General features: G+C 40.3%; 1 protein-coding gene across 4 annotated transcripts in view; it reads left to right on the top strand.

Annotated features, from left to right (window-relative positions):
* The window catches only part of inavab (innate immunity activator b), a 29,926-nt gene extending 17,945 nt beyond the window's left edge, over window positions 1–11,981 (top strand). For all 4 annotated transcript variants that reach the window (XM_053653565.1, XM_053653567.1, XM_053653566.1 and 1 more), the window contains 7 exons: window positions 972–1,094; window positions 1,332–1,560; window positions 1,700–1,753; window positions 5,641–5,923; window positions 6,504–6,659; window positions 6,893–7,595; window positions 11,497–11,981. In XM_053653565.1, the coding sequence (XP_053509540.1) occupies window positions 972–1,094; window positions 1,332–1,560; window positions 1,700–1,753; window positions 5,641–5,923; window positions 6,504–6,659; window positions 6,893–7,595; window positions 11,497–11,574 (1,626 nt within the window). In that variant the 3' untranslated portion in view covers window positions 11,575–11,981. The remainder of the gene's footprint in view (window positions 1–971; window positions 1,095–1,331; window positions 1,561–1,699; window positions 1,754–5,640; window positions 5,924–6,503; window positions 6,660–6,892; window positions 7,596–11,496) is intronic.
* The last annotated feature ends 419 nt before the right edge of the window (window positions 11,982–12,400 follow it).

The following is a 12,400-nucleotide window of genomic DNA, read 5'->3' as shown; positions in this document are numbered from 1 at the left end:
AAACAGACATGGTCTAGTTTGTGATCAAAACAAGCCAACTAAAATCTCTATTTACCTTGGATTTGTGTGAATGACCAAACAAAAGTGGTCATCTAAAACTGATAGAATAATTTTATACTGTATTTTATTCCGAGTTTAATTTAAACTTACATTTTTACATTTAAAAATGCAAAATGTCTCCTTAAACTTCAAGATCGTTATTAACTGATCTGCAAATATATTTAGATAACATTATATAAAAAATTAAATTTTTCTAGATTTTATGACTGTATCATATTTTATTTGGAGGTAGTGCAGATTTTTTATTCAACAATGAGAAATACTTTCCTTACACAGTCACAGTTACAGTCACTTCCTGACCACTCAGTAAACTTTGCTTCTTGTAAGAATACCTTTGCACCTGCATGGGCTTGTCTCTGATGACACCTCAGCCCTCTGTCACAATAAGGACTGAAGTCATTCTCTAGTGACTGTGTGTCTATTGTTTGTACTTGAACAGACACACCATTGATGTGGTTCACCCAAGCTAGCCATGTGAATGTTACTTCCTCGGTTAAAGAGATATCAACACAAGCATTACTCTGTATGCCTCGAACAGAGCTGATCTTAGGAGGGACAGTAGGATTACCTTAGGAAGCAGGATGAAAAAGAAAATCTTCATATTAGCACATTGTGCAAGCTTAAAGTGGTTGAGAACACAAACTTGTCCGGACTTGACTGGACTGGTTGAAATGATTCATACAGGATAAGAAGGATCCACCGTTAAAGCCACATTTCCAATAACTCGTTAGTTTAAATACCTCTGAAAAAGTTTCGGTTACATTTCAGCTATGCTCCTGTGGGTGTGAAGTATGAAATTACATAAAGTATGAAATTACAAGTGTCAGCATGCCCTGAAATGTGTCCTGTTTGGAGCTCTTTTAATTTACTCACTATTTATAATAAATTAATAGCTTTTCCACTTCATACAGGAGCTCACTGGACATTTGTGCTCCGACTACCCTCTGTTGCCTGGAGAGAAACCTCCACAGATTCGCAAACGCATTGGGGCTGCTTTTAAGTTGGATGAACAAAGCATTCTGCACAGACACGAGGTACAAAATGAAACCAAAGGCCATATCTTAATAAAAATAAGATAACTTGTGTATTTTATCTTAATAAAAACTAAGACCTGCATTAAAAGAATTAAATGTATATTCTTTTAGGGGTAAAGCCATATTGTACAGTGAAACCTTGTATTTTTTTCTGGGAGAAACATGGTTTATGGTAATAATTAATGAAATTAGCTTTATTTAATTTAAATGAATTTAACTCTACTAATCATCCTTCAGGACTCAGAGCTATGCTCAGTGGAAGCTAAGCTGGCCTTGCAGCAACAGATCTACGCAGCAGCTCATAGGCTGTGCCGTGAGGAGCACCTGAGCAAGGCAGTAAAGAAAAGCAGAATGCAGCAGTGCAAGCGTGAGGAGCAGAAACTTAAGGAGCTCCAAGATTCCGTATTCCAACTACATCTTGAACACGGCCGCTCCTCACCACAATCTAGTATAATCACACAAAAACGTGAGGACCCTTTCTGTCAGTGGGCCTAGTATATCTGGCTTCCTCTCCTTAATGCTCACTGGTACTGGTCTCTTGTGTCTCTGATCTCCAATCTGCAATACATCACATTTAATGCCAATGTCATTGCTTGTGTTTCCAGATCATGGCACTTCGGATAACAGTTCATTGTCAGATTCTGCAGTGTTGGATGAAGGTAAATGTTAGCGGTGTAAGACAGTGCCATTATCTGTATCCGTATTTGTATTTAAACTAGAAGTGTGCATGGTTTATACCAGAAGTTACTTTTTTTAAAAGTTAACCCTTCTACTATACCCAGGAAAACAAAGTTAATTAAAATTTTTCTTTCACAAATTTTAACAAATAGCATTTGCAGGACATAAATATGCAAAACATAACTTCATTCAACTCCTCAACCAGATGACCTGTGGAAATTTCTGGCAAACTTTCTATCTTCAATCTAATGTGAATGAGTAAGCACACTACAATAGGTTTCAAAGCAGTCTTTCTCTGATCAATAAACTGTTATTTAGGCTATTGTTGACAACAAAAGCCATGTATTTAATTATATTTAATGTATTTACCCTACTTGAAGTTTTTGTGTTTGTTACGTTCAAGAAAGATCAGTAGAGTTTACAGAAGACCCGATCTACTACAGTGCTGGGGAACTTTTAATGCTAGGAATGCTGAGAAATGCTGGGCATTCTATTACAATTCTCCATATAAATTTCTGAAAAACTTTTGATAATGATTAAGAATGATTATTTAAGAACATCAAACACATGCAATGAACATGCAACTTTTGCTTGTTTTTTAAAGTAATTAAATAATTAGTTTTAAAGACCCATCAGAGATGTTCTGCCCTGTGCACAACTCTGTCAAGTCTGCGTGGGCTATATAGAGCAGTAGATCAATATATGAAAACAGTTGTTTTGTGTGAAGAGAATATTTTTTTAGCTTAGAGCTCAGTAAAGCAGTGTTTCCCTTTCAAAGGGAACTTCGACGTTGCATTTAGCATAACAGTATGGGAACGCCTTGTGCGCGTGACCGGTATCTGAAGCTTGTGTAAAATCATGCCTCTACTTATAGGCCTGCCATGAGCAGGTGATGTGGCAATTAAGCACGTCGCATGATATATATATGGCACCTGTGAACCACACCGCCAGCCTTATTATCTTCAGCGAGACTGCATGTCTGTTGTTTGTGGGACAAAAACGCTTCATTTCTACTCGATATTTTCTCAAAATCTCTGAACTTTTCTATCTCTTTTTTAGAGGAAAAGAGAGGTAAGTAATGAGTGAGAAAGAATTCAAGAAGTGTGTTACGGCTTGCTCCCGTTTCATCACGGGGAAAAGTGCACACTTTCTGGGTGAAGTGTTAGCGGTGTAGTATGCTATGGCAGCCTCGAGAGGCTGTGCATGGTAACGCCTACGTTAAGCAGCTCGGCTCGCGACTCGTGCTCTTCTCGAAAAAAAAACGGAAGCCGAAGCGAGTCGGGTTTCAGAGCCTCGCGGATCTGGGCCAGCCGCTGCCGAGGCAGCCAGCCGTCTCAGGTTCATGGGACCTTCTGTCGTCCTGGAAGGTCTGTTGGGTGCCCCATTCGAGCCCCTAGAGTGGATCCCATCCACAAGGAAATTATATGCACTCAAGTGGCAGCTTCGTCTTGTGGTGTGAGGAATGTCAGCTAGACCCAGTGAACTGCGCAATAGCTACAGTCCTGGAGTTCTTACAAGAACGTTTCTCAGCGGGCTGGGCTCCTTCTACAATCAGGGTTACTTGGCCGCCGTTTCGGCCAGCCATGCCCCCGTTGATGGAGCCTCTGTGGGGCAACATCCTCTAACTTCGAGGTTCATGCATGGTGTCAGACGGCTGAGGCCCATCTGCAGGCCGCGCATACCTTCCTGGGACCTTCTGTGGTCCTGAAAGGTCTGTCGGGTGCCCCATTTGAGCCCTTAGGGTGGATCTACTGTCTCAAAAAGCCGGAGGGCTGATTTATCACCCTCAGCCAGAACTATGGAAACTGGGCTGGCCCCTGAGGGGCACCAGCTCATAGATTCTGGTCGCACAACTGAGGTGGTAGAGACCATGTTAAACACTAGAGCACCATCCACAAGTAAATTGTACGCGCTCAAGTGGCGGCTTTTTGTCTTGTGGTGTGAGGAAAGTCAGCTAGACCCAGTGAACTGCGCAATAGCTACAGTCCTGGAGTTCTTACAAGAACGTTTCTCAGCAGGGTGGCTCCTTCTACAATCAGGGTTACGTGGCCGCCGTTTCGGCCAGCCATGCCCCTGTTGATGGAGCCTCTGCGAGGCAACATCCTCTAACTTCGAGGTTCATGCGTGGTGTCAGACGGCTGAGGCCCATCTGCAGGCCATGCATACCTTCCTGGGACCTTGCTGTGGTCTTGGAAGGTCTGTCAGGGGCCCCATTTGAGCCCTTAGAGTCAGCCTCTGAGAAGCTTCTGACTCTAAAGTTAGCTCTTTTACTGGCATGACATCTCTCAAGTGAGTGGGAGGTCTACAAGCTCTCTCTGTTGCCCTTTCCTGCCTTGGCCAGTGGCGTAAGTCGGAGTAGCTGCTGGTCTGCTTTGGCAGCGTTAGGAAAAATGATGCTGTGTCAAAGCAGCGCATCTCTACCTGGATAGTGGAAGCAATCTCTAGGGCTTACGACACGCGGTCTCGCCACGCCTCTGGGCATAAGAGCTCATTCTACTAGGGCGGTTGCCTCCTCGAAGGCTTTGTCCAAAGGGGTATCCTTGCAGGATGTGTGTGCGGCTGCAGGGTGGTCTACGCCACACACAGTCATTCGTTATTACAGCCTGGATATCCATTCCAACCCGGGCCCGAGTGTCTTGCAGTGACCCTCGGGCTTGGGTGTTTTTGAACAGGCCGTACCCTCGGTATGACGGAGTGGGTATTCCCGTTCCCATACTGTTATGCTAAATGCAACGTGGAAGTTCCCTTTGAAAGGGAATGTCGGGGTTACGCATGTAACCCTGTTCCCTGAGAAGGGAACAAGACGTTGCATAGCACTGTCATACCAGGGCAGGCCTGTGAATTGCGTCTTCGCTTCAGATAATAGAGGCTGGCGGCGTGGTTCACAGGTCCCATATATATATATATATATATATATATATATATATATATATATATATATATATATATATATATATATATATATATATATATATATATATATATATATAATATATCATGCGACGTGCTTAATTGCCACGTCACCTGATCATGGCAGGCCTATAAGTAGAGGCATGATTTTACACAAGCTTCAGATACCGGTCACGCTCACAAGGCGTTCCCATACTGTTATGCTAAATGCAACATCTCGTTCCCTTTTCAGGGAACAGGGTTACATGCGTAACCCCGACGTTTCGATTTGGCTAAAACCAAATAGTGTATCTCCCATTAGTGTGATGTTAAGAATTTGCTCTTTTTAATTTCTGCAAACAGGGTTGTCAGGTTGCACATATAAAGGCAAGATATATACTGCAAATCAGAAATGCGCACTATTGTCAACGTATTACCCCCTGAGAAAAAGAAAAAAATGTGTCAGCCTTTTCCTATGCCCAAACATTAGTTTCAATCCTTTTGTGTGGTTTTTGAGTTGTAGTGGGGATGGGAAATTTGCTGAAACTCGGCAGTCCTTCCTCTGAGCGTTGACAAACTGTTCTTTAATGCTCTACATGAAAGAAACTTGACTTTTTTGTTTTGTGGAATCCCAATCCCTAAAGCTGGCAATCATTCTGAAAAATATTGTTTGTATCTGTATTCATATTCATTTAGGACGCATTTTCTGCTCAAGTTGAGTAATATATGTGTATTTGGTTACATCCCTGGTAAGTGTACGAACAAATATGTAAAGCTTATGCTGCCCTTATGCTATATACAGTAGGATGCAAAAGTCCACTACCAAGCTGAATTCCAAAAACTTTTAGTTTTTTTAAATAATAATGATAAAACAAATAGAACATTTCATTCAGGTAATATATATTATTCGATTTTCTATGGGTGGCTGAGACACATTTAATTTTTATTGACAGTATCTTCTTTCTTGTCCGTGTTTCAGAAGAGCTGATGAGCCATTCATCCCAGGCTTCCTCTGAGCCCCCCTCTATTACAGAGTTTCATTCTCTAAAACATCTTTCTCTAAATTCATCTGATCCCCTGCTTCATCCCCCTGAGCCAAGCCCCAGCCCCCATCAGCCACCTGTCAAGCATTTGCACCGTTGTCACAGCCCTTTGCTAGAGTATGATCCTGCCCCCATCCAGAATTCCCCTTGGAAGGAGTCTAGCCTTGATCAGCCTTACCAGAAACAGAAGTCGTCTCACTCCAGTAGCACTAGCTCCAGGTATGTCAACATAAGAGATTTGTTAATGGGAGCCTGCAACTTTTGTTTATAAACTGAATTTTCAGACCCTGCCCTCAGCAATTGAATAAGACTCTCAGGTGCTTTTTGATCATTATAAAACACCTAGTAATTTTTTTACACCTCCACTTAAATAGCCTCTTAAACAAATTATAGAGGTGGTAAGAAATGAATCCTCTTTTACACTGTAGGGCTGAATGACTATCATAGCCATTTTATGCTGTCATTTACTGGTGCAGTAAATAAGAAATGTAAATATGTAAATAAGACAGGAAAGTGTTGTGGAATGTTTAGCACAATTAGTGCAAGTATTTACTATACTGCACAACTACACTGTCTCACAAATTCAACATGCAATGATGAGGAAGTAAAAAACAATAGATGGGTCATCAGAACAGTGACCTTAATGTATTAAGCTATCATACCAGAATGGTTCTGTTGAACTGACATTTGTAAGCATTCCACTCCAAACTATTGTAGCGGTTAACTATTTGGCCCTACAGTGGAAAAGTGGCTGAAAATATTTTATATCACATAATCACTGTAATTGTTTAACTTGCAGTCCTGCTGTTACATCTACATTGCCCCCATTGGAAACATGTTTAAAAGAGGTAGACCTACAGGTGCAGATACCCAAACATACAATCCTGAGACACTCACAGTCCCACAGTACCCCCTCTACTCCAGAGATGCATCTTCGGAGAGTACTGTCCCTCAGGTCAGAAATGGCTTCAAAAATTACTTGTGTGAAAAAATGCTTTTCAGCCAGTCATGTATCAGTTTGTAACAATATTGGTTCACATTCCAGTGCAATTGCTGTATGCACCAAGTTTCGAATCAAACGCATTTAGCTGCATGTGTAAAAGCACCCTCACATATTTCTTTATTTCCTTGACTTCCTGATTTTGATGATTTTCATATTAATGGATGCAACTCTCTGCACTTTGACAGAGTTCCCAGTAGTGAACCACCAAATAATGCAGAGCGAGACAGAGGCCGGTCGCACGGTCCCAGAAGACGACTGACTGATGTTATTTCGATGACACCGGAGCACTCCCCTATTACGTTGGCTAAGGGAAACCCACTACACCACTCCAGTTTAGAGGACAGGAACTCTGAGCAGTTGTTGGCACCTTCCTACACCAGCTCACCATGCCAAGTGCTTTTGGCTGAGCCAGAGCAGCTATGCCATGCACAGCACAGACACAACTGCTCTAATCACATCTCATTGTCCTATGTAACTCACAGCTACCACAAAAACTCCTCAGCCCAGCTTTCCCCCAGGCTCTACAGAGGATATATAGATGAGGGAAGAGGTCATGATATGGACTTGAGTAGAACACGTATCAGGCGCCAGCCTTCTCCTTGCACCAATGGTCACTACTCATACTGGCACGAAGAGATGCCACTATACCAGCAAGGGGGCAGACTGATCCCTCACCACCTGAAGCTATCGCGGGCCCCATCATTCAAAGAATACCCCCAGCACCCAAGCAGAGCTCTCCCACGACAGGTGGTTTCTGACGAGCTGAAGTCATGGCATCAGCGCTGCCATCTGCGGCCACAGTCTCTAGACAGACAGGGTGCTGTGCACATTCGGAACCGGCCCTTACATGAGTTGCCATTCTCTCATCAGCATGACTTCTATGATCAGGTAAAATATCTCATTCTGATACTTATGGTTGATGGGTAGAGAGAATAACTTAGACACTCTAAGGACAACAACAATTGCGCCTCTTTTTGAAGGAAGCAGCTATATTATTATTTCTTGACTAATCAATTACAACAACAACAACACATCTATTTATATAGCACATTTAAAAACAACACATGTTGACCAATGTGGTTTACATACTAAAGACCTAACAATTCAAAAACCTAATACAACACAAATAAATATAAATAATAAAAGAAATAAATTAATAATGAAAATGTTTAAGTCAGTGGTTAAATAGTTAAATTCTAATATGAAAATGAAAAATGAGTGAATTTAAATTAACTCAATTGACAACAATAGCAAATGAATCATGTAATAAAAATAAAGCTGAAGATTTGATTTTCATAAATAATTACATGTTAAACATAATACTTACATTTATTTTTGTTCTTTGCATAATTTACTGTTTTTTTTTACTTGTTTATTTTTAAACCACTTTGCCATGAGGTGGTATTGAACCTGATGTGAGTCATTTCACACAGTGGTACAGAATCTCTCAGTGGTTTAGGGTTCTCTTGATTGGCATCACACTGAGTAGTGGTGATTAAGTAACCCAATGTGGTAATCATCTGCAAGCATATTACAAGAATGTCTCTTATTAAGGGAAGCAGCAAAACACTTTACTGATTCTTCCATACCCATTTTCCTGGACGGCTGTTGCTGTCTGCTGTAACTTCATCGTAATCTGTTTGTTTTCAAGACCTAGGTAGCTATCATTATTTTTTTGCCACATCTAACTATGATCCGATTGTATAATCAAGCAAGCTAGTGTTAGCGTGCATTAACTATGTATCTAGCAAGCTAATATACATCAAATTTACAGAACAGAAAGCAGACATTGCACGTTAATCTAGATGTTATGTTTGTCAAAAGCCACAAGCACAAATACAGTGTTAAGTGGTTCTCTATTCACTTTGTTCATCTGAGTTTTGGAGAAAAAAAAATACACATTTGCATTAGTTTATCTAGATTTCATATTTATTGGTTGATATGTTCATCAATTATCCATTGCTTTATTAAAGGTTTACTTGATTATAGTAAGTAAGTAATTAAATTTTATTTATAAAGCACATTTAACACAGCAAAGCTGACCAAAGTGCTGAACAGAAAAAAGTAAAATAGAAAACAGAATAAAACCAAATAAAGACAGACAATAGTAAAAAAAAAAAAAATGAGATTAAAATGCCTGGGAGAAGAGATATGTTTTAAGCTTTTTAAAAGTGGTAATAGAAGGTGCAAGGCGGATGTCCAGTGGCAACTGATTTCATAAACGAGGGGCAGCAACTGAAAAAGCTCTATCCCCCTTTGTTTTTAACCGGGATCGAGGGACATACAGAAGAAACCTATCAGAAGATCTTAGTAGTCTGTTAGATGAATGTGGTGTAAGAAGATCTTTGAGATAGGAAGGAGCTTGATCATTAAGAGTTTTAAAAACAAACATCAGAATCTTAAACTGGATCCTATTACGGACCGGGAGCCAATGGAGCGATGCTAAAATTAGGGTGACACGATCAAATTTCTTTGCCCTGGTCAACAGGGTTACATTCTGAACCATCTGGGAAGAAATTAAGGGTAAATGGTTACGAAGCTCATTCATGAGACCATCTCTCAATCTCAGGGGACCAAAAAGATTACACGGTTCCTTTAGAGAAACATGTTGAAATTGATAAAAGGAAACCAATATAGCCAGCGAATTCGGGGACAGGTCTGAGAACTGTGAAGTGAAGGAAGAACGAATGGTAATTACTTTATCAGCAAAAAACATTAAAAATCTCTCACAAAGTTTAGCCGAGGATTCCCCATGGAATTGGCAACTCGGATTAATTATTGAATTTATCATGGTGAGTAAAATCTTAGGTCTAGGACAGTATGTAGTGATTAAATCAGAGAATTACCTAGACCTAGCTGACTTTGTTGCGTTCTGAAACTTAAGCAGACAACCTTTAAAATTCTGAAAGGACACAGTTAAACAATCATGCTTCCATCTCCGCTCGACTTTAAGACATTTATAGTTTTGTCAATTAATTAATGGATTCATTAATTAAGTGCCACATACAAACATCCCTCATCTTCTCTCATAGCTGAGAGGGTCATGAAACAGAATTCCTCAAGCTCAGCTTCCTCAAGCTCAGCTTATCATGTTTCTATCTGTTGGAGGTGGAAGGAATTTACTGAAAATGCACATCAAGGGATTTTGGCACTGTCTGGGCCTGTCTGTGAAGCCACGTCTGAAGAAAAACTCGCGTGTTAAAAATCCAGTATGATTTCTGCAAGATTATTTAGTACCAAGGAAAACAATTGTAAACCAAAGATTTGTTGCACATACCCAAGTAAGATTACTTCCAGCTCTAAAAGGAAATGCTTTGTTTTTTAAAAATTTTAAAAATACCTACGTTGACATCTGATTCATAATTTTGTAGCAGCCAACCTAAGAAAATTGCCTCTTAGTTAAAATTACACATGATTTGGTTGTTTTCAGATTCTGCACTGCACTGCAGATTTAAGGTTTCATTGAGTCTAAGTTTGTGTGCTTCAGTCTTCAGGAAAAGCCTTTGATGCAAACCCTCTGTTTTCAGAGTTTATTTAGGGGACAGGATGTGGGAACTCTGATGCCGCTTGGCACACATAGTTGCTGTATTCCACTATCACATTTCAGCCATTACTAATGATCTAGATGGTTGAGTGTTCTAAAGACAGCTGTTGGGGTAATGTGCAGCACATAATATGTCCAAATAAAAAAGAATGATGATTTTACTCATTTAACTTACTTTTCAGTATTTATAACCTGCCACAGTGTTCCTTTTGACCGTTTAGCTCAAAAAGTAGTAAACGAGCCATAATTGATTTGATTCTCCTGAATTGATCTGAAGCAAAGTGTTATTTTGACACAAATTAATCTTCTAAACCACTGTAGAACCCCGGTGTGGGAGAGTGTAGAGGAAGACTTGGGCGACAGGCGGAATTTTAACTCTGCGCCAATGTGTGCTTTAAATAAACTCACCAAAATCAAAACACAACGGAAACTGGTCTGTCCTTTCACTCAGTCAAGTTCATGCTGTGTGTGTGTCTTCTCTCTCTCACCGGTTACGGGAATCACTGTAAGCACAAAGAGACAAATAAGTAGACTACTGGTAATGAGACACAGGTGAGAATCAGGAAGTGTTTTCACTCTTCGCTGCTCAGGTTCAGTGTGGGCTCTGTAGCCTCAGATTCCTGTTCTTGCCTGAACCTGATGAAATCTGCTGTTATAGCCCATTTATCTCAAAGTTTGACGTGTTTTGCATTCTGAAAAGCTTTTCACCATGGTGTTCAACATGGTTGTAAAGAATGGTTATTTGAGCTACCAAAGGTTTCCTGTCAGTTCAAACCAGTCTGGCCATTCTCCTCTGACCTCTCTCATCAACAAGGCAGAACTGCCACTGCCTGGATGTTTTTTTTCTTTCTATAGATTCTGTGTAATCTGTAGAGACTGTTGTATGTGAGCATCATGAGATCAGCAAGTTCCTCAAAAAACTATGTAAAATCATGTATCTGCATTATTTTATCCACTGTTGCCACTTGATCGACTGATTGGATAATTGCATGAATGAGCAGGGGAACAGGTGTTCCTGTTAAAGTGGCCGATAAGTGTAAATAACGTAACAATAAAATAAGAAACCAAAAAAGGAATAACATTTCAGTGAATCGGAGACAATATTGGCCACATAGTCACTCTGTGTGAAGGCATTCCCTCAGTGTTTCAGTGGTGAAACACAATACAGGATCATGGTTCTCTCTCTCTCTCTCTCTCTCACTTTCTCAGCAGTTTGCAAATTTCTTTTTGTTTGTTCTGTTCCAGATCCCCAAAAGGACTGCAGACAGAACACCAGTGAACTGGTATGAAGAAGAAGACCAAGAGATTGTAAGCCAGGTGTAGCAAAAGGACCTTCACTGAAAAAAGTCCTATTTATGTTTTAATTTATTGACTAATTAGATGAAAATATCAGTGCTTGTATCTGTAGTTTGTCTGAGCTTTTATATTTTCAAAAACATTTTTATATAAAAGACACTATAGTCATTTTTTACTTCTTTTTCTTTTTGAAATTCTGTGGGAAACAATGTTGTAGGGTTGTCACGATACCATACTAGCTGAAGTATCACGATACCAAGTAGTATCACAATACCATGCAATATTATGTTAATTCATAATTCAAATCTACAAAATGAACCAAATTTGCAGAAATACATACAGTATCTCACAAAAGTGAGTACACCCCTCACATTTTTGTAAATATTTGATTATATCTTTTCATGTGACAACACTGAAGAAATGACACTTTGCAACAATGTAAAGTAGTGAGTGTACAGCTTGTGTAAGTGGTCATCTTGCCTTGCGGCCCAGTCTCCGAAGGGAGGGGATCATGCTCTGCTACAGTACGCCACAGTACATGTTGGCATTCATGGTTCCCTCAATGAACTGTAGCTCCCCAGTGCCGGCAGCACTCATGCAGCCCCAGACCATGACACTCCCAACACCATGCTTGACTGTAGGCAAGACACACTTGTCTTTGTACTCCTCACCTGGTTGCCGCCACACACGCTTGACACCATCTGAACCAAATAAGTTTATCTTGCTCTCATCAGACCACAGGACATGGTTCCAGTAATCCATGTCCTTAGTCTGCTTGTCTTCAGAAACTGTTTGTGGGCTTTCTAGTGCATCGTCTTTAGAAGAGGCTTCCTTCTGGGACGACAGCCATGCA

Source organism: Ictalurus furcatus, chromosome 21 (genome assembly GCF_023375685.1).
Source record: "Ictalurus furcatus strain D&B chromosome 21, Billie_1.0, whole genome shotgun sequence".
Lineage (NCBI taxonomy): Eukaryota > Metazoa > Chordata > Actinopteri > Siluriformes > Ictaluridae > Ictalurus > Ictalurus furcatus.
This window is presented reverse-complemented; position numbering and strand designations above follow the sequence as displayed.